Consider the following 23979-nt stretch of genomic DNA (forward strand, 5'->3'; position numbering starts at 1 on the left):
AAAAGAAATTGGCGTCAATCTCCAATTAATCACCAATTTTAGATTTATAGTGATATTTGAGCGCTCTAAATTAAAAAAAAAGCTCCCATACGCGAATACTAGCGTCACAAATAGGTATTCTAATTCTTGCGTTCCTGATTTGATCAGACAATCTAGTCAGATTGGTGAATATCTTGCAGAAAACAGCTTGCAATCACTGCACCGCTCGCCGTAGACAGAGTGTTCATCCTCACACCCTAGAACCTAAATGGTCGCGCACTGTGTGGTTTAAGAGAAATTTCCTCCACAGCCAGCAGCGAGCGGGAGGAAATTCGTTGAGAAAAGGGAGCTCATTCCACAATAAGTTGAATAAATTCCCTTTTCTCAAGAGGCTACAGTTGGGCTACAGTATGGAGATCTCGAAAAAAGAAGTGTATAAGTTTTAAAATGGTCGGCAACGCGCATGTAACACCATTAAGGTGGGTCGTAAGCTTGTTAGCCACCCACCGATTACTAAAAAAACACATATACACTGTATTTGTCTAAATTAAAAGTAAACTTTAATAAGTAAAAAAAGTAGGTAACCCTTGCGTTAGTTCATTTCGTTGGGAGGGGGGGGGGGGGCAAATTTGGTGCCTGCCCCGGGCGCCATATACTCTAGCTACGCCACTGTAGGCCCTTCACAATCATTGATATGTCGCAGTAAGATAGATAAAGTCGTTATATAGTTATAACCCTAGGGATATAATTATATGACGCAACATAGTTATATGAAAGCGATTCATTACTATCTTACTAGGTATATAACTATAATACGTCTTTAGTTTAGTGATATAGTTATATTACTGGATTAAGTTTAGTGAAATAATTGTAGGTAGGAGTGCAGCGGTGCGGCGGAGGTATAGTTATATCCCTAGGGATATAGTTATATGCCGTATAGTACGTATTATAATCATATAAATAAATAAATAAATAAATAAATATTAGGGGACATCTTACACAGATCAAACCTAGCCCCAAACTAAGCAAAGCTTGTACTATGGGTACTAGGCGACGATATACATACTTGTATAGATAAATACATACTTATATACATAGAAAACAACCATGACTCAGGAACAAATATTAGTGTTCATCACACAAATAAATGCCCTTACTGGGATTCGAACCCAGGACCATCGGCTTAGCAGACAGGGTCACTATCCACTAGACCAGACCGGTCGTCTACTACTACGATATTCCTAGTAAGATAGTAATTGAAGGTATTAGGAGTGCGGCAGTGCGGCGGAAGTTTAGTTATCTCCCTAGGGATATGGTTATATGCCGTATTATAATCATATTCTGAAAGATTGGTTACCCAGAAATGCAATACAGCTAACAAACATTACTTTGAATGATCCTATACCAAATGAAGAGTTGTCGCTGAGAGAAATATGCCAACAATTATCGCCATTTGGTGGCCAAGGTTATTTCAAATGTTCCTGTAAAAAATCAAATACACAGACACACACAATTTGATGTATCTTAATCATGTAGTTTTGCTAAGACAAAAACTGTGATTCCATCATCCACCAATTATAGCCTGACAACAGTTTATTTAACCCTGAGATAGTGTCGCTGCAAACAGCTTACGTATGGCAATAATGTGCGTACGTCATGTATAGTCGGGGTAGTGGGCATTGGCTTCATGTTCATACTCGTATAATGTCAAAACATTGCTTACAGAGAATTCGGTTCTTTCAATTTTATTTACCTATTCGTCAAAATCTGATTCTAAATATTCAATATTTAGGTATATATTCTTTGTTTTCTTACTCTGACGAAGTCTGATTTTCATCAGATGTTGTGTCGCTTTCAGGACCACCAACCTCGATTATAAAACGTTCAGTCTCCAATTCGATTATAGGATTTTTATCGTCGATCTACATAAACCTTAAATTAAATATTAAAGTTTAAACCAAACAACTAACCAGTTCAATAAAACCGCACTATAAAATGTCAATACCGATCATGTCAACAACCAACTTTAAAACATTGTTTATTGGAATGCTATGTAATCCTTCGTCTTTTTTATGCTGTAAGTATTTGATTGCATTCACTACAATTTTTTTCGCATCTTTGGTATTTTTTTTTGGCATTTTTGTAATAAAACCGTTTATATTTGAATATATTCGTAGATATTTTCCGTTTGTTTACATCGGTGACATTCGATGACATCCAACGTTCGTTGTCAAAGAGTACTTGTTGCCAGTAAAAGAAATTAGTACCATTGAAAATCCGCAAAATGGCGAGGGTCAAATAAACTGTTGTCAGGCTTTACCTAGTATTTACGCGTGACACACACACATTGACAGTTATCTCAATGCCCTCATCCACCAATTTGCCGTCAGACGGATCGAAACGTCAGTGAAGTAAATTTGTCCAAGAAAAATGTAAAATATGCCGGCATGCGTAGTTAAATCCTGCAAGAATTGTACCGATCGAAAGAAAAAAATTATTGGAATAACTTTTCATAGCTAATTTTATCAATTCTCACGATATAGTACATAAAATCTCCATATTTCATTGTTAATAAATGCGAAACAGGAGTGTGACCAGTAAGTTGAATAGGGTAATTTCCCGAAAGTAGGGTAATTGATGCCCTTCTTATTAAATTATTATGTATATAAGAGATCATTTAGGATATTTAGGTAAATAGCTAAATTATTGATTATGCATTTCAAACTAGGTCGGTATGGTAATTTCCCGATAATAAGGAGATTAAAGACATTTACATGAATAATGTTTGATAGTTAACGTTTATTTGTTATGTAAGGTAAACATACTCATGGTGCTCGACGCGGTCCCAGTCCAGTACATGTCATCTTGAAACTGAAGTCATTGTCAATAGAGGTGACAGCAAGGTGTCATCTATTGGGCATTAACATGTCGAGCACTAGTACATTTACCTTATATTTATTTTTTGTTTTAACCAGATATGTTACAAGTTAAATATCATTAGGTATTGAAAATAATATTTGCACAAAGTAATTGTGCAACAATGCGCATTTTCAAGACCTATAAAATCAGTTAGGTACACACTTTTTTATTGTCTAACGTAAAACTGTCCTATTTTAATATTTGAAAAAAAGGACGATATTGAAAATAATTGTTTCACCATTAGGGGAGAATTTGTGTAACATGGTATCACTCGTCTACACGCACACTTTCAAACCTTCCGCCATTGCAGTGTCACAGTTTGTCTTAAGTGACATTCCCTCTGTCAAATATATAACTCTATGATCTTAATATTATATTTTCATGCTGCTATTTTTAAGGGTTTATGAGTCATTGCGATCGATTCACGAAAGCTGGCGCGAGATTTGACAGAATTTCAATGAAAATAGCTGTCACTCAGTAAAAATCTCGCGCCAGCTTTCGTGAATCGACCTGTACTTTTACGTAATATTGCTAAAAAGTATTACAACTAATTGCAATATTACTATCTTACTAGGAATATGATTATAATACGTATTATACGGCATATAACTTTTTCCTAGGGATATAACTATACCTCCGCCGCACCGCTGCACTCCTACCTACAATTATTTCACTAAACATAATCCAGTAAATCTATATCACTAAACTTACACTTACTTACTTTATATGTACACGTGTGAGCTGTGGTCACCTATAAGTGGCTAAGCATCTGTTATTGTTAAATGTCCTTGTTTCTATGTAATTGTGTAGATGTATTATCCGTTGGTGATCCTTAAATAAATAAAATAAAATAAACTTAATCCAGTAATATAACTATATCACTAAACTAAAGCCGTATTATTGTTATATACCTAGTAAGTTAGTAATGAATCGCTTTCATATAACTATGTTGGGTGGATTTCAAAATCCTGCGAAAACTTATGGTTCGGTCTTTATAAAAAAAACTAGTAGGTTGTGCGAGTTGCAACGTTTTTATATGTTTTTAAGAACTATTATCTTCATGTTCCTTCAATTACCATCTCCAATAACTTAATAGTTTTTTTTTATATAAAATGTTTTATGTGTCTAAAATCATCACCGTCTACCGGAAAAATCTGAACCTTATTGTTTGCAGTGAAAATTATAGCATACCTATCGTACGATTGCGATTTTTCTTTTACTTATATCTTTTCCACGAATATTCGTCAACACCGTCATGGTAATGTCAATGTGAGCTTATCTCCGTGTATGAACAACGAAATACCGCTAAAGGTCCTTGCCCTATTTTTCACTTTAATATAGAATGCCAAAAATGATTTCACTATAAAGTCACATCATTGAATCGTGAGAAATATTACGAACAAATTTGTAAAACGTAGTTTGTCACAACAGAGCATCATCACCGGTATGCTTTGGTTTAAAAAAGTTACAAATGATATATTAGAAATAATTATTGAAATGAATGGCAAACTACATGAAGTTTATTGTGTAGCATAGACATTAACTACTATTATTCGTATTCTAGAAATAAAAACAAGAAACTCTCAAATCGTCAACACCATACCCATCATCACCGGGAAAAAATGACGACCGGTGATGATTTCATGTGTATGGTGATGACGGTTCTCAGAAACTTTTCTAGTTATTTTGCTATAATTCATTATGAAATTAAGCTGTGTTTGAAAAACGTTCTCTATGTCTTCTAACACTATGTAATGTCTACCTTATAAATGTAGAAGAAGATATGACTATTTTTTTCACACTAGAGATGGTTAGTTTTAAATAACATTTTGACTGAAGTAGGCAAAATTTAGGTCACTTAGAACTTAGAACATACAAATGTTTATTTTTTATTATCTAATAATGTAAATCGTGCAACTTAGAGTCTGTAATTGCATGTTAGTCGTGTTAAAACAAAGTATTTAAACAAGCAACATATATTAAGTTTTAAGCGACCATAGGCTACGGTACTGGCTCACTATCGTAATGGCCTTATGTTTTTTGATAATATTATATTAATTGATGTATATAATTACAGCAATTAATAATTATACCATTGGGTAGTCACCGGACCCAATACCTAACATTTTGTAACTTATGACATGCATTACAAGTAGGGGTCTTGCAACTTATAAAACACTGATTATATATTAATGTTTAGCTATTAAACAATATATATATGGATTTTAAATCATTATAGCTATTTTTAAAGTTAATTTATAAAACAACAAAAATACAAACTTATGCAATGAATCAAATTATCAAAAAAAAAGTAATATATCATAAAAATTAAGCTCACTGGTAAGCCAGCAATTTTATAATATGATATAAATACCAAGTTATGCAGTAGATAAAAGAAGATGCGGGTTTAAACTGATAATAAGAGTACAATATTATTAATATGATTTAACATTGAAAAAACCCAAAAAAAATAATGAATACATAAATTGCCTATTTCGGAATATAAATTATTTAAAATTATACAATAAAAATACTTGTTATATATTTATTTATATGTATAAAATGTATTTTTTATAATTTTCTAAAAATAATTTATGTAGCTAGTCTTATGTTCAAAAACATTATATTTGTAATGTTTATTAAAGTTCTAAAGCCTTACAAATAAAAAAAGTTTTTGTTTTTTTAATACGTTTTTAATACATATATAAATTAGTTCCCAAATCGTCATTACCGTACATGCAGTGTCAGTACCGTCTATAAAAGAGTCATTACCATACCATGATTGTCATCACCATCTTGCGTTTTTATTTTCCGAAAGTGATAACTACAAATATAAGCCACAAATGATTGTATAAATACCATAAATATCCTCAATATACAGCCCCCTATTACTTTACCCAGCTAGAATCGTGTTAAATTAAACATTAAAAAAAAAATTTTTTTTGTATGGTGAAATTTTTGGTGATGAAATCCACCCTGTTACGTCATATAATTATATCTCTAGGGTTATAACTATATAACGGCTTTATCTATCTTACTGCGACAGATACATAAACAAAACGCAACAGACGTTGACAGCCAGCTGACAGTGACACTGACAACACAACAGTTTATGTCAAGCAATCGTGTAGTGTAGCAGAGTAGCAGTGCAATATGTTTCCAAACTCGCGGTGACGATATTATTTATTTGTTTTATAAATTCTTGTAAGATAATAGTTTATTAGGGTATGTTAAAATCAAAATGTCAGAAGAAGAAACAGTGGATATTGCGAAAGAACTTGACGATTTACTGACGAAAGTACAGCCAGACTTGCAGGATGTTATCAAAAGAGTAAATATTGTTTTTAATGCTTATTTTCTAATTATCTGAAATTACTCTAGCTTTTTTAAATGGTATGTATCAAATGATATTCCTTACTCTCGCTTAATCGTTCTTAAATATTGTTTTTATTATATTAGAAAATGGTCATAAACTGAGTATTTAATTGCAGAGTTTTACCAACGTAGCGCTTCAACTGGCAAAAAATGGAGAACAACTTGTTCGGGACACGCTGGAAGACACTTCTTACTTTGCAAAGAACACCCAAGTGTAAGTATATTTATGGCCAATAAAAATAATCTAGTTTTCCATTGGGATTGTCAGAAGACTAATTTCTAGTAGCTACTTTCTGCAATTGCAATTAGAAATACACGGGACTATTTTGGGTTTTCATTAAGAGTGTGTTTCATTCTGAAACTAGCCTATTATAAACAGACTAAAATTATCCACAACATTGGGAACAAATCAAATTATTTATTAACCTTCGCCAGTGGGGAGCTTCGTCACTTTTTTCTTTAATATATGACATCTGATTCCAGTTTATAGACTAACCCCCTTATTCATAAATGTTTACTAAAGTTGACAAGCCGATATTAATTGTTTGTCCCTTTCCAACGTATTGGTATGATGGAAAGGGACAAATGATTATTGATGATTTGCTTCTCAACTTTAGTAAATTTTTATGAGTATGAGAGGGGGTAAAATTATTGTATTAAAGGAAACTTTATTAAAACATTTAATGGCAACAAATCTTTTGCAGCAATTTAACAGCTCTAGAGCTGGTGAAATCTCCAACGTTCCACATGCAAGGTGTATCATTGGACCTCAAGTCTATGCTTCTCAGTCTGCGCTGCTCCCTCGGCGAGGTCAATGTCAAGGGCCAGTACAGTGCCTTTAATGAGAACCTTTACAACCTCATTCCTGTGTTGTCTGAGGGACATGTTGTGTGAGTTTTTCTTTGTTTCTATTTTATATTATTATTTTATTTGTACTTTTTATTTCACTTCTGAAGAAGTCAACAGCAATATTCTTAATGTATGTGTGTGAGTGTATCTATTTATTGACACACCACAATCTTAACATGTTGAGGTGTCATTGTCATAAGACTTGAAATGTAGTAAAACAATATGGTAATTAAAGTGATACATTAATATAAATTATGCCTTAATAACTTAATGAGCTGGTTGGTATGAGAGTAATAATTTATATAGAGAAACATAAGTGTACCTATTTATAATTACTTTTAATATAACATATGAAGATAGAGCAAAGAACTGTGGACTTAAACCTTGTCTTGAATAACTTTAGGACTTGTGTATAAAATATCATTAAGGTAAACATAATACACCTGCAATCAATCCAAAGTATATCAAAGGTGGGTGGGTGTGTGTGTCCCATGCTAGCCCAATATGGGTGGTTGAGTCCCAACCCATATTGGGCTAGCATGGGATGGGGACTACAGTCATTTCATCATTTGCACTGAGACTAAAAAACCCAGTGAAAATGATAAAGTTTTTATTAACTTTTTCACATGTTTACCTTTTTTATTCATTAAATTAATTACTTACAACTCAATACACTTTGGCAGTTTGGAAATAGTATTATTCTAAAAGGATTCATGCATGCGCATTGCGCATGCTACGAAAATATACTGTCAAGTTTTCAACTGCCAATAAACCAGCCTTTTTATACTACAGGTCTGTACCTTCCTAATGGATTAAGGTAATGCTATGCAGAAAAGATTAACAGCAACAGATAGACACAATAATCTGTTACAGAATAGACCTTGTTTGCAATGCGTCTAGATCTGGAGAACGCTGAACGCTCCACGAATGTTCTTGTTTCTGTAAGGCTATACAGATTCGTTTACATTACGTAGTACAGACACTATTAAAAGTAGTGTATCAGACTCGTCCAAAGTATCTAGCGAGCTTAAAAAAGAGGCATCTCTAGAACAATCAAACTATTGCAGATACATTTAAATATGAACTTTTATAATTTGAAAATAATTCAAGGGTGACAGACAGCATTGACGTATATCTCAGGACTGGCCTTACGGGCAATAAGAATGGGGCCAGTACAACGGTGTGACACCGCTACAACGCGATTGGACGATGAGCTCGCATCACGTTGCGTTAAACTGCACGATCGCCTCGAATTCGTGTGTGACACCGCTGAACTAGTACCATTTTTAGTGCCCGTAAGGCCCGCCCTGAGATATACGTCAATGAGTGGCAGATACTTTTGGTGTGTTGTTTCATACACTACTATTGATGCTGACTGCGCGATTTCCAGCACGCGTGGACAATGGCGCGCAAGCGGCTCACTAGCTGGGTCCACACAGAGCGCCTCACGGCCGAGGCACGTCTACACTGGCCGTTTTGTGCGCGAGGTAATTGCCTCGCACGTATGCTCGCTCTGTGTGGACCCGGCTATTCGCCAGATTTGTACTCGTGCGTTTTCAGTGGAACCTCGCCTTATTGCATGTCACAAAAGCGACATATTTCCAGCATATCGTTATCGAACGTGACGGCGGACGTGAACGTGGGGCTGATCGTGGACGACGACGCTTTCTCCTTCATCAACCCCGGCATCGAGTTCTCGCACGATGAAGTCCTTGTCAAGGTAATCTTAAGCCTTATGTACAAGGCCAGTCCAGGCGGAATAATCAAATTGACCAATTTAATAAAAAAATAATCTTAGGCCTTATGTACAAGGCCAGTCCAGACGGAATAATCAAATTGACCAATTTAATAAAAAAATAATCTTAGGCCTTATGTACAAGGCCAGTCCAGACGGAATAATCAAATTTACCAATTTATAAAAAAAATTGCGACAGTATATTTTTCTTCTACACAACCTGATTTAATCAGATTGACGAAAAATTGTCCCGTCTCGACTGGCCTATATAATGTTAATGACCAATCGCAAAACGGCCTGTTCGCAAAGTCCTCCTTTTCGCAAAAAGTCCTTTAGCCGTTTATAGGACGCAATTTGTATTATAAGGCAATAATTAACATCCTTTAACATCATATTTTTGTATTTTTTTCTTACGTAGAATTTTAAAGACTATGACAATGAGGAATGGCTACGTGGCATGAATTGTGTATTTTTTTAAATGTAGTCCGTTATTTCAGTTAAAGGGGTAAAAGTCGCTTTCGCAGATCTTTAATTTTTGCAAAAATATCCCGCCTGCGAACAAATGGCGTTGGTATGATATCTTGACGATAATAGTTCTTCAGAATTACTCGCACGCTCAGCCCGGTCAGGCCCCTTTTTTATGAAACATCCAAAAAGAGAAACTTAGAATTACGACACCTACCTAAATAAATAACTATACCGATAAAACATAAAAGCAACATTGCAAAACCTGCACATTGTAAAACTGTTTGGGTTACTGATAATATTTTTTTAAAACATTAATGCTTTCAATACACAAATCTTTCGATTAAAAATGACACAATTAACGCCCTATTTAACTAAAGTAGTGAATGATAAGAGAAAGTGTCGTTTTTTGCAGCTGTCTTGGCCTTCGCCGCAGCGGAATGGCGGCTACGAGTTCGTCACCACCGAGCAACTGGCCAAACATATCGGTGAGTGTCGTTGAAAGGGTCACTGACCCAGAGTGAACCTTATTAGAAGGAGATAAGGTCTACTGGTGGTCAGTGAAGTGTGTTGTTGTTTGTATAAAAGGTCGCTGCATAGTTTTTTTATTTATTTAAATGTTACTTTAATTTTTGTATGTGTATTGTATATATTATGGAGTGTTTTCTGAAATAAACGTTTTGATTGATTGATAGTATACGCAGCCTCTACAGACGTTACCACATTACATTGCATTGCATGCGACATTTCAGGCTACTGAGGTGCAACGATTTCAATCAAATATGCTGCAATGCATATCAAAAATTCATCAAATATGATAATATAAAAGTGAACAACTGCTAATATAGACCGAAAAATAGAAAAGGAAAAGATATGACCTAAGTAAACAATATATCTGTTATTAAGTAAGACGGTGTAGCAACTGGCGATAGTGACGATGTATTTAATTAAGTAGAGCAGATAACAGGTATACCGGTGTTCCTTCGTTTCCAGCGATAACGATGTTCATGTTGGTAATTACTACTTCGTTGTCCTCAAGGCTTGTCTTTTAAAACTGGCTTTGAGTGTATCTATCGGTTTATTTGAGAGTCTTTTTACACATATACCTTAGTCCTAAATATTTCCTATTCAATTATTGCATAAAATTGATTATGCGTCGAAGCAACGCACGGATCTTAAACGTCGTAGGATAGGTAGATCATTATTATTATTAATTACGGCGTTTTACTTCGTGCTCTATGCGCTATAGTACGATATACGATAACACTTGGCGTCCAAAAAAATCGCACCTTTTTAATTGTTTTTAGGTTTCCGTACCCAAAGGGTAAAACGGGACCCTATTACTAAGACTCCGCTGTCCGTCCGTCCGTCCGTCCGTCTGTCACCAGGCTGTACTACCACTCTCGTGATCTGTGATAGCTAGACAGCTGAAATTTTCACAGATGATGTATTTCTGTTTCCACTATAACAACAAATACTAAAAACAGAATAAAATAAAGATTTAAGTGGGGTCCCATACAACATATGTGATTTTTGACGGAAGTTAAGCAACGTCGGGCGGGGTCAGTACTTGGATGGGTGACCGTTTTTATAGATAATCCCAAGTAACACACAAGCAGGATAATAGAGTAAAATTATCATCTTATTCAAATTAAGATTGCATAAATTTTGTGTATAAGCGGTGGAAATTACTAAATTCGGAATAAGAAAATATGTGGGCCTAGTGGGGCCTATATACCAATAATAGCTGAATAAATTTTGCATAGCATCGGTTTTGCATATTAAAGCGGAATAATACTTATTTCTTACACAGTTAGTCAGACATTATTCAGCTTAAAGCATTTGTGGTTACTAAAAGCTGCATAATAGCAGCATTAGCAGCACTTAGCTGTATATATTTTGTGTCGTGAGATATTAAGCAGACAATATTAAGAAAAATGTGATAGTGGCTACTAAATGCTGAAAACAAGCGTCGGTGAAGACTTTCAACTGTATAAAAGCGGTTGCAGTTTCTGTTTTAATGCTAGTTTTTGAATAAAGGTGGACGCTATTACTGGAAGCTGTAATGAAATCCACATATTATTTGTTATTCAGTAGCTGCATATATAGCGATTTTCGTACACATACTATCTTTTCTTGCTAAAAGCTGCAAAATGAACGCAATGAGCAGCGCTATTCAAACTACTGCTTAGTATCAACAAATGCGCGGTGGAGAGGGTTCCGTAGCTTTATAAGTTTATACACGGTCAACAGTGCTACTTGAGCCTGTTTGCTTTGAGCTTGAGCGTGTTTTTATTTTATTTTGAACGCATCTTGCGTATTTATTCTTTAATCCAACCATTATTTAAAAAATCGAGGTTTAGTTTTCTTAACAATTCTCTTCGGTTGGTTATTTTACACAAGATGCATTGTCGTTTTAATGACGTAAAACAATTGCTAGCTACCATCGTAAACACTGTTAACTGACCATTTGCATACCTTACTGCAACGAGATAAAGTTTACCAATGGCCATTTAAGGTTGTTGCTAGTTGGCAAACAAGGTGGCAAATGCTAGTTATTGATATTGTTGCATTAAAAACTTGTAGACTGGACTGGGTATGAGAAAAATTAAATAATCACCCCCATTAAAATATAGCGAAATCGATTCTCCACAATCGATTTTGAACAGACTGTTTTTAGGTTTCAAGTGGGTCTACTCATACCCATCCCACACTATACTCGTACTCATACCTAAACACTACTGCCCATACCAAACTATACTTGTACTCATACCCGTGATACCCGCTACTAATATACCCGCACCTTCGCACCTATACCATATTCATATTCATACCATACTCGTAACCACACCATACTCATACTATACACATCTTCGTACTCACTTCGTACATCTTTGCGTATACCTTTACCTACTACATATTTGTCGGAACTGATAACGGAAAAAATAACTGTGTAGTCTGCCGTGCCCCCAGATTTATCATGTAACTTAAATATTATATCGCGTTTATAATATTAGTAGGAAGTAGGATTGAATATTGCCCGTGTTACATACCTATAATGTTTCTCATCAAACTAGTGAGGATCTATGTGGTTTTTACTATTTGTGTACAGAACCCTAATAGGCTTTAAGATTGAGAAAACAATTACTATTATACTGATGTTATTCAAAACATGTTGTTCTAAAACCATTATTATCTAACATGTAACTTAGTAACGCGAATAATGTGAATGCCTATTCAGAAATTTAGCACATAATAGCTGTGGCAGCAGCTTATATTCAGCACAGTCGGACGCCATTACGGTTGCTCATATTCTAACCTCTAAAATTAAACAGGAATTTAAAATGAACTGAAAAACCCATTTATATTCATTTATAAAACTAGTTTTATCGTAGCATAACTTGTTAAAGTACATTTTCTATCACTAAAACATCTAAACACCGCAAAAAAATTACAAATTTAAAAGTGGAGTACTACATTTTCTATATTTACTTTCTAAACAGTGCATTATTTACGCGGCGCTTTAAAATTTTAAATAAAATGTATATATATATTTACAGTAAAGTCGCATGCGCAATGAAATTGATGTTATGTAAACATCAAATCAATATATGGGTAATGTCCTCCTTATTTTGTATTCACTTCAGACACTACACTTTGACACGAGTTCAGAAATTAAAATGGAAGACAAATCATACACAAATAGCTGAATATATTTTCTGTAACAATGCACTTTTGAACCAAAAGCTGCATAACGTGTGACTAACTGAGTCATTCTATACAAAGCTGGATAACTTTGGTTTAAAAGCGGTATAGAAGCTTTTGACAGCCTCTATACAAGTGTTATTTAGCGATTCAATGTGTGGGCACACACTTATACAGCTATTACATTACTGTTATTCAGTAATAAGCGGCGTGGGCTAGCCCACTTTGCGCCCAAACCTTCTGTATAACGTCTGTATAAGCGCTTATACAGACGTTATACAGCTACCTTATTCAGCATACAGTACGGAATGCTCTATTATTCAAACAATATTCAGCTACTTTTGTGTTACTTGGGATGGTACGGAACCCTTCGTGTGCGGGTCCGACTCGCACTTGGCCGGTTTTTTTTTACGTATCTAAGGGTGGTACCTATTCCATCTATCCAATTTCTTTGTCCAATCTGTATTGCGTCTCACATTTTGCTTTAATGAGAGAGTGAGACGACCTGACATTGGACAAAGAAATTGGACAGGTGGAATACTACCCTAATTTAAACATAATTACCTACAGATACAGATACAGACAAAAAAGGCGTTAATTAAAGGTTGTTATTCTTTTAAATGTTGCCTAATTAGTTGAGTAGTAATATTATCGCTTATACAGAGACCGAATCTTTTATATTTTCACTTAGCCGATAAAAATAATACCTAGTTTTCACAGTTGACTTAACCAAGCAACGAACCAAGGAGCCTCTAGTCATTTACAGCGATTTCTTTAGTTCTTCTATTAATTTAAAAGAATTATATAGAAACGAAGTCAGTTACCGTAACTAAATGGATGTTTAACGGAAACCCGAAACCAAATTCGGTGATCTATAAAATATACCTACTCGTACTTACAAATCTGAAATTAGAATTGTACAAGTTAACTGAAACCGTCAAGCGACTGTTATATTCGTGTTAATATGTTTGTTTGTTGGGCACATACAGACAGACGGACATAATTAGAGATCATGATCTGTTATTTGGATGTTTGTTAAAAGTCCGCCCATGGAAGATTGAAAAGTCCGTGTATCCTTGATAATAATGATAATTTAATCCCTATAAATGTCACGTAGTAAAAAAACTATTAATTAATTAACATAAATGACGTCGCACCTTAAATCCCTTAGGGCCACTTGCACCATTCACTAACCCAGCGTCAACCGGTTAAACCTGGACCATGGTAACCGTACAATTTGACACTGGGTTAAGGATTTAACCGGTTAACACCGGGTTAGTGGGATGGTGCAAGCGGCGCTTAATGTTCTTAGGAAAAACTTCTGTTGCAGATGACCTACCGCTGTCGGCGGCGGTGTCGCTACCGCTGTTCGCGCTATTACGACAAAAACTGCAGCGACACTTAGCACGAGTGCTGCGGCAGAGCACCAGCGTGTCTGAAGTCATGTGCTGTGACCCCAGCCTGCATGAGGCCTACAGGTGCGTGTACCCGACGGTTACATATCTGTCGCTGTTGTGACAGAGATAGCGACGTCTAGCGGGTGCTGCGGCAGAGCACCAGCGTGTCTGAAGTCATGTGCTGTGACCCCAGCCTGCATGAGGCCTACAGGTGCGTGTACCCGACGGTTACATATCTGTCGCTGTTGTGACAGAGATAGCGACGTCTAGCGGGTGCTGCGGCAGCCTCCATGAGGCCTACAGGTGTGTAAGCCTAATGTACACTTGTCGCTGGACGCGCTGTAGTGACAGAAAGTTCAGCAATATTAGGGTTGGAGCACGCTGAAGCTCGACACCAGACCAGGGACACCCAACTCATCCACTCTCTATAAACTAGTCTTTAACCATGTAAGCACGTAACGCAAGCGACTTAACCCCTACATGGCTACAGCTGTTTGACATCGCGCTGTAAAACCTCCCAACTATAGTCCAATATTGCAACTATGGTCCTGAAGTTAAAAAGGAAATTAAGTATCAATACCAATGTTCCTTTTGGTTCACTCCGAGTTTTTTCTTCCATTTATAAACATACCTTGTCTTAGAACTACAAAAAATACAGTAAAAGACAAAGCTGAACGAAAAAATTACAGTTAAATTTGGACTATAGTTGGGAGGTTTTACGGTACAGCCCCTATGTGACAGCGGCGCTTAGGCGGAAATCACGAACGGTAAGCGCGCCGTCCCTGCTGTTCCGATACCGATAAGATTAGTGTGCGTTATAGTATAATGTTTCTTATAAAGAAATACTCAGCGGGTCGGGTTGAGGCGGTGCCGAGTTTTTTGATGTGCCACAATTTTTAATCGGTCGTGCAGCGGCAGACCTGTTTTTCCGATCGGTGCGAATTTAAACGGATAAAGGAACCGTTATTCATTTTGTGCCAAAAAAAACGGGACGCTAACTATAACTTTAAGTTTAGCAATAATGATACTAACCCCAATGGACCTAAAGTCTGAAATAAATTATTTTTATTTTTTATTTTATTTTATTTATTTATAACTACTGCTGAAAGAAGTATTAAAATACTTCACTAATAATAGTTCTAAACGCGTACCATTACCCTAACTTCTTACAAGAAAATGTTCAATTTAATGTATAATAGTAGCAAATTAACTGTATTCTTTGAGATTAAAAGAAACTGCCATTAATCTAATAAGTCCCAAACTTAACCACAAGTTCTAACCGAGACGACGCATCCATTCAATTTCTAAAAGAAGTAGGGTACATTGTGAAAATTACTCATGCCTATAATTACGTAATTACCTCTGTTACAGAATATAATTTTGTGAGCTTTATTATCCATGATCGGTAATCCATTTAGCTTATGTTTAATTTATATAATTGCCGTTGATATTAACAAGGATTATATACTTAAATCACAAATTGGTGCTACTAGTAAGTATTAGACTAATTAAGTAAATAGTTACGTAACTGCGTAGTAGAGCCCGCTTAATACGATCACGTTTAATACGATATCTCGCTTAATACGCTATTTTACAATAGGAACCAATACGCATTCCCGTTTAAACCTGATCCGTTTAGAATCTTGAAAGAAAGCAGGGGGGGGGGGGGGGGCTATCCAAGATGACAATTGTTGATAGACAACGCCAATCGAAACTTAAAAAATGTAAATGACAGACACACGACTTTTCGTAACATCTGTCATCCTGATCATAGAGAAATATAGTAAGAATAGAGTGCTCACTCCATACATCAGTTTTAGTACCAAAATGACTATTATTTTCGCAGTCTCCATCTATTAGAGTAGCGGAATTATCAGTACCGCTATTTGATACTAGAATTCTCTAGTGTCGCGACTTACGAAAATTGTATTGAACAACATTTTACAACTAATATTAAAAGCAGATGGAGTTGAAAATAGACTTCCGGTTAATCCAGTTATAATATATATATTAGCTGATAATTGTTGAGTATTAGACTTTTCGGTCGTTGCAACATCTATTGTCAAGTAGCAGTACTGATAATTCCGCTACTCGATGCTAGATGTCGACTACGAAAATAATAGTCGTTTTGGTGTTATAACTGATGTATGGAGTGAGCACTCTGTGTATTTTTTCTCTATGTCCTGATGTATTGTGTCTTGGCGTTGGTCGATATAAGATTGTCACCTAGGCTAGGCCCCAAGGAGCAAATTATATACATCGGCGTCTACAACATAAGCCTTTTTGAGCTTACTATGGAACTAGGTCAATTAAATCGATCGACTCGATTTGTTTAAGATTGTTCCCTAATAATTTAACATTTAATTTAATATTTTTCAAGTGGGAGCGTAGGATGTCCATTTATTGGCGTGAAATGTAAAGTTTATAGTTTTCAATTTAGGCTACAAGTTGGCAGACTCCTACGCGCAATGACACAGAATAAATAATAGGACTAGGTACAGAAGGTTCACTCTCTAACAAAACGCGTCTATTACGACATTTACGACAGATATGACTGCAAGGTGGCGCAAGCGCGAGCTGGCGTCCGTTCCGTAGCGGTGCGCGGCAACTAATATGGTTAGACACCAAAATTGGTATGGCCGCATGCACTTGTAGCGACGCGACGAAATCGCGGAGTGAGCCACGCCTGCCTATAGAAAATATTTTGTTCGCAGCGAGATGGTGAGCAATCTGGCTGCGAAAGGCAACAAGGTGATAGATATGGTGCTGATCAACATGCGGCGTACTTTACTGCAGACGCGGACGGAAGTGCTGGAGTTACCGCCCTTACACGCCACCTTTATGCACAAGGTATGCCTTTCTCCCTTTCGTTCCGTTATACAATACGTAGCCCAATCATGATTTCCATTCATATGACACGGTCTACATTTCAGAGACTGTCGATAAGAACAGTTTGGTAATAGTGGTTGTCCACTAATTGGTAATAGTGGCTTACCATCACCAGTTTCCTTACTTGTTACAGCCAAAGTAGTTATATATTATAAGCTTTCTTACAATGGGTATAAGGACGTGTTGCGATGTAATTAGCCGAAGTGGCCAAATCACTGTTTATTTAAATTCAAATAAAGATCTCTATCCTTCTATCACTTTAGCGAACGCCACGATGGCATGAACGTAAAGCGTCCTGCGTCTGTGTTGAGTAAAAAATTATGATATAAGTTAAAACAGCTAAGCGCCACTTGCGCCATCCCACTAAACCGGGGTTAACCGGTTAAACCGTTAACCCAGTGTCAAATTGTACTGGTAACCATGGTAACTCCAGGTTTAAACGGTTAACTCTGGGTTAGTGAATGGTGCAAGACTGCAAGTGGCCCTAAGAATGACTAAGGTGCAGGGGGACAATTTAGACTGCGCGGTAATTTATATATCTTCCATGTTTTACATTACGAGGGTTGCCTTTATATTTCGGGATTTGAAATTATTAACAACTTTATACTAACAAAAGTGGCTTTATTGTTTTTAAAAATATTCTCCTTTGAGGTCTACGCATTTTTTCATTCGATTAAAACAATTTTTGAAGCAGTTCAACCACTCCGAAGAGGACACCTCTAAAACGTGCGTTTTGAACGCATCGACCGCTGCTTCAGGTGTCAAAAAACGCTGACCGCGCAGTTTGTCCTCGATGTGCGGCAGCAAAAACAAATCATTGGGGGCCAAATTAGGACTATACGGCGGGTGACCCATTAAATCGATATTTTGAGCTTTTAAAAAGGCGGATGTTTGTGCCGACTGGTGGGGGCTCGCATTATCGTAGTGCAGTATAATCCGTCTGCGGTGATTGGCTTCCCTGACCTTTTCAATCACCTCTGGCAAACAAATGGTTATATACCATTCATAATTAACTGTTCTACGTATTTCTAAAGGAACGGTTGCAATATGCCCAGTTTTTCCAAAAAAACAGGCAACCATTTGTTTTGCAGTACTTCGTACACGAACCACTTTTGTTGGATTTGGTTCACCTTGAAAGACCCATACCGTCGACTGCTGTTTATTTTCCGGTTCATACGAGTAGATCCACGATTCGTCACCTGTGACAATATCATACACATGTTTTGAAGCCCCGCCGCTGTATTTTTTTAGCATGTCTTTGCATTAATCCACGCGAGCCTGTTTTTGAGCACCGGTCAAATTATGTGGTATCCATCACGAACAAACTTTCTTGACTGCTGAATGTTCATGCAATATTGTTTGTATGCTGGTCCCACTAATGCCCAAGGACGCCTCAATCTCTCGATTAGTCACGTGACGGTCTTGCGATATTAATTCGCACACAGAGTCAATGTTTTCCGGAACAACCACTGATTTTGGACGACCTGTGCGAAACTCGTCCACAAGTGAACTACGGCCACGAACAAACTCTGCAAACCAACGATAAACACTCGTCCTTGATGGTGTTTCATCTTCAAAAGTAGAAAAAAGTTCATCAATGCACTGTTGTTGACTGAGGCCGCGTCGAAAATTATTCCATGGTAGCCGATGCGATATTTTTTAAGATGACAATTAAAAACAAAACACGATCGAGTCATAACTTTTTTTTCTTCATATTTCCGCCAAAATGTTTAAACTACACGTTTATAAACTCAGTTGGCAGATGGCAGCACTAGTTTATTCAAATCCCGAAATATAAAAGGCAGCCTATGTATTAACTAGAGTGACACACAACACATCTTTATCGCTATTTGGACATATATGGCACTCTAGTTAATAATGTAAAACATAGAAGATATTTCCATTACTTTAAATTATCCCGCAGTCTAAATTGCCCCCTGCACCTTATTACATTTTGGTCTTCGAGCAACACCGGCTTCCGACACATCGGAAGGGAGGGGCCCAAGCGATATCTCACCGTACAAATCTTTCTGCCATTTTTCGCGGGGGGAAAGGTGCACACAGTCGCACTTCTCACACACTATCCAATCTGTAATGACGACACAAATACATAGAAAATGACACACGTCAAAGACAAATCTTGCAAACCTCGATCTCTTTTTGTGTATGGACGAGTGACAAGTGTCACAACACGCACACTAACACATTTTCGTTGAAGTATGTTATTGTATTCTGAGAGATGAGAAGTCGGATTTGTCGCTCGACCGATCCGCAATTTGTACTGAGCGAGCAAAATCGATAAATCCAACAATTACATGAGACTAAAATATAATAATTGTGTTTGAATGTAATTAAACGTATGATATGTAAAAAAAAAATATTACATGTGAAATGTAAGACTTTCTTTTTGTAAATTTGATGTCCCCGACCTCTTTTTATAACAAAAAACCGAGCAAACAGGCATTTTTGTGCAGCAGTGTTCACGCGCGCGTCTGTACTCGGTCTAGTGAAAAATCCAAGTGCAACTAGTTTTATTACCCGCGCTAGATTAGATTGACGCGCTAATCTTGTACCTCGGCAGAGGGGAAATAGTGCGAATGCCGCCTCCCTTCCGTGTTGCTCGAAGATTTTGGTACATCGTATTCAGGCGGTCTAGGATAAGTTGCGTTTTCGCGCGCGAGTCCATACTTGAAGTCGCGCTAGATGAATGGAGTCGCGCGCGAGAAAGCAACTCATGCTAGCAGGTCTGGTATGTGAAACTCAATTTCCTTAATATCAGATCGGGTCAATATCGTTCATCGGCAAATTCGAGACGGACGCGGGCTGGGTGAAGAACCTGGCCACGGTGAACCGCGTGAACGACGTCAGCGTGTCGCGGCCCGATCCCATGAAGACCTGTTTCAGCGTCACGTTGCGGATCAAGGACTTACAGGTTACTTGGAGTTCACTTGTTGAGATATATCTCAAGACTGGCCTTTCGGGCAATAATAATGGGGCCAGTACAGCGGTGTGAGACCGCTACAACGCGATTGGTTGTTGAGTCCCCATCACGCGCGCGATTGGTCGCAACTAGTTGCGTTAGACTGCACGATTGGCTCGAATTCGTGAGTGACACTGCTTAGCTAGTGCCATTTTTAGATCCCGTAAGGCCAGTCCTGAGATAAATGTCAATGGATTCACTTGTTTCCCAATTCTTAACTGTTATCTTTAGTCGAAAGCCTTGGTAAATTAAATAAATTAGGCCCACTTGCACCATTCACTAACACGGGGTTAACCGGCTAAACCTGGAGTTACCATGGCTACAAGTACAATTTGACACTGGGTTAATGGGATGGTGCAAGTGGCGCTTAGTAGGATAATTTTAACAATTTTTTTTTTTATTTGAAATTTGTGGTGTACCCTGACCATAGAATAGATAATAACTACGTACAGAGTTCTCGCTGTGAAGTACGTCGGAGCTCGGAGCAGATGCAAACTGATTGACTGACATACCTACCTACTAATACTATTGCCTAAACGTACTTAAAGGCTTAAAATACATGGACTACCATCTTTTTTATCTAATTTCTTCAAATAGTAATAGCATTTGCTTTTTTTCAGATCGGCTACGACGAATACCGGATAAAGGCACTAGGCGCGTCTTGTTCAGGACGAATGGCGGCGGCTTTCGGCGACAACACACTGCGATTAGAACTAAGCGTGGGGCTCGCGCGGTGGGAGCCCTACGCGCAGCTGCACGACCTGCGCGTGCTGCACATGGAGTGAGTAATAAATTAAGACATGAGGCATCTCAGCCCAGCAATTCGTACAGTCGATCGAGGCCTAAAACCGAGCAACAGGCGAGCCGACATCACAATGGTTTGGCCGACTCTCAAACATGGACATTGCTGGGCCAATTCCAATCTGTGTTCCCTCTCAGCTTGACTCCGGGCTTTCGGCCCTACGCGGAGCTTGGCCTTCTTCGGCCTTCGTATTTAGGCATTCGTATCTATTTCTATTTGAGCACTAACCACTTTTAGATCGGCCTTCGGCCTCGCCTGAAGCCGCGCCTCCTTCGGCCTTCGCAAAGGCCGTACACGACACGTTTCACGTAAACCATCGCGGCCGTGTCCCTGATACGGCCTACCCCATGGTTCGCCAGACTAACGTTAGGTATGTCCTCCCTGCAGCGGCATGGACCTGCACGCGACGGGGCTGGGCCCGCTGTCGGGCACGGCGCCGCTCGGGGCCTGGGCGCGCGGCGCGGCGGCGGCGCACGCGGCGCCCGCGCTGGCGGCGCAGCTGCAGCACGAGCTGCATACCGCGCTCACCGAGCTGCCGCTGTGGGACCTGCTGCACGACCATTAGAGCCATACTTACTCCCGAGGGGTGCGACGCGGTCGAAACATGTGCTCGAGCGACATTGCGATCGCCATTGCGTATGGCACCGCGAGCACGCCGCAGTCACCCACCAAACCGCAGCAATGGAAGTTTTTTAATGGTTAAATTATTAATAGTACTTCGGCGCGCCGCCCCGATTGTAACTGCGAGTGTGTATAATATAAACCGTTATTATGTATACAATCCCTCTTGTCTGTTTTCAAAACAACTAGAGACAGAGACTGCTAACTTTTAAAAGTACATCCAAATCAAACTTATACGACGCTCGCGCACTACATGAATTACATCCTAGTATAATGCACGCGAGCATTTAGCGTTTTCACCAGACCTGAAACGCACCTTAAAGGGGCCCACTGATTAACAGTCCGCCGGACGGTATCGGCCTGTCAGTTAGAACAACATTTTGACAGTTCCGAACAACTGCCCCTTAAGACATTAAATAGTTTCGCTGTTACAAATGTTTAAGAATCGATTGGATAAAGAAATCAGTTCGGTACCATCGCCCACAATGTTAACTGTACATCGGTGGACCTTCTGCCTTTTTTAATAATGTTCACCGATGTACAATTAGGAGTGTTGCTGTTTGTACATTACACAATTTTAATACCGAACACACACGAATTTCTTGAAAAGACTTGTAACATTTGTTTTTTCTGTATGTTTCTGTAATAGTACCATTGTACAAGTTGTGTTATGATTATGACTGTTATGAGTGTGTTCTATACGTATATAGTCTACGTTTTATTTACAACTGCCGTTCTGTTATATGTTAGGTATATTTAACAGTCCGAACCCTTATTTTAGTTAATTATTACTACTTATACATATATTTTGTGACCTTATATTCTGGACTTCTATTTACCACATTTTTTTACCTACTTACCTATTTTCTATATTTTTTAATATGAATTCTTGTTTGTTTTGTTTTGAATTATTTATATATTTTATTAGTAACGTAAGTGGCAAATTGATTTTTGATTTAACTATTTACTTTACGACTAAACTGAGTTGACTGCTATCTTTGTCACTTTACACATAAATCAAGTAAAAACAGCACATGTTATTAGGATTTTTACACTTTTTTACATGACTGTTTCGTTGCTGCTAAGTTAAATTTTTACTTTAGTGAATATAACAAACACCTATTTAAATATTAAAGTTTATTTTGCAATGTATTTTATTGATAGTAGGAAACCAATTGATTTTATGAGAAGATATTATGTACATATTACAAGTTCATTTCTAAATCGCGATCCAACAATGCTGCTTTTTTACACGCCTATGTGCAAAATATTTTTTTACTGTTGTGAACTCGGCAATAATTAAAAAGCGACTGAATAATTTGTATTACATGAAAGTTATACATATAAAGGGGTCAATGAGCCCGCGGGATAATTTCATGTGGGCCCATTGCCCACGAAGGGAATATAATTCGGTACACGACGGTAAGGAGTTGATAACTCGAGATATAGAATTGAAGAAAATTGAACTTAAAATCGAATTGCTTGAGGTCCATATTTCTTCTATTTTTTCCCGCCAGTTATCAACTTCTTCCTGCCGTGTACATTTGGTATTTAGCATAGGTTGTGAGTGCCTTGTAACTATTCGAAGACTGTTGTATTTACGCGACTGCTCCAGAAAGTAGCGTTTTTAATTATGTTGTATACATTGTTGAATAATAAATAAGTACATCACAATTAAGTATGTTGATTGTTATTTTTAATAGTACCTACATTGTAATCAAAACTAGATTGTGATTGACAAATAAAATGGAATAGAAATAAGGTGCAGCGGAGCAATTTCGACTGCGGGGTAATTTCAACTAATCGAAATATCTTCCATGTTTTACATTATTAACTAGAGTACCTGTAGGTATCCCGATAATCACAATAATGTGGGTAGGCTAAGCAATATATGAATAAAGTAGTCTATGCTCGGTAATGGTCGTTTGTATATCTCCTGACATGGCGCAGTCGGTTTTTATGGTTAAAAGTGATTAATTTCGTGATTGTGACTACTTATCAAGTGCAAAAAATAAACTGTGAGTGATTTGCGATGGAGTCGACACTTAAACCTCCGTCTCCGTTTTGTTTTGAGAACGATATCGCGAGTGTAACTACGGGCAATCTCAGCAGACAATGGTCAAAATGGCGGAAGGCCTTTGAAACATATTCAAAAGCATGTGAAATCGGGAAAAAGACCGAGGATGTACAACTTAGCATATTATTGCATGTTATCGGGGAACAGTGCAGAGAAGTATATGACCAATTCACGGAGACGTTTGCA

The 23979-nt window shown here is 37.6% G+C and overlaps 1 protein-coding gene across 2 annotated transcripts; it reads left to right on the forward strand.

Annotated features, from left to right (window-relative positions):
• Positions 1–6008: 6008 nt before the first annotated feature.
• On the forward strand, positions 6009–23390 carry LOC134796213 (uncharacterized). 2 transcript variants are annotated; one of them, XM_063768250.1, is made up of 10 exons: positions 6009–6229; positions 6390–6487; positions 6978–7163; positions 8728–8842; positions 9738–9810; positions 14358–14505; positions 17139–17274; positions 20093–20245; positions 20914–21074; positions 21483–23390. In XM_063768250.1, the coding sequence occupies exons 1-10, from the start codon at positions 6140–6142 to the stop codon at positions 21658–21660; spliced, it is 1338 nt and encodes a 445-aa protein (XP_063624320.1). In that variant the 5' UTR covers positions 6009–6139; the 3' UTR covers positions 21661–23390. The 2 variants fall into 2 exon arrangements, with proteins under 2 accessions (XP_063624320.1, XP_063624321.1); XM_063768251.1 differs by lacking the exons at positions 6009–6229; positions 6390–6487 and adding an exon at positions 7915–7939 and having other exon boundaries at positions 7073–7163.
• Positions 23391–23979: the final 589 nt, after the last annotated feature.

Source organism: Cydia splendana, chromosome 13 (assembly GCF_910591565.1).
Source record: "Cydia splendana chromosome 13, ilCydSple1.2, whole genome shotgun sequence".
NCBI lineage: Eukaryota > Metazoa > Arthropoda > Insecta > Lepidoptera > Tortricidae > Cydia > Cydia splendana.

Coding starts and splice junctions, on each gene's coding strand:
- LOC134796213 (XM_063768250.1), top strand. CDS start 6,140: ATGTCAGAAGAAGAAACAGTGGATATTGCGAAAGAACTTGACGATTTA. Junction 6,230..6,389: donor TGCAGGATGTTATCAAAAGA/GTAAATATTGTT, acceptor ATTTAATTGCAG/AGTTTTACCAACGTAGCGCT. Junction 7,164..8,727: donor TTGTCTGAGGGACATGTTGT/GTGAGTTTTTCT, acceptor ACATATTTCCAG/CATATCGTTATCGAACGTGA.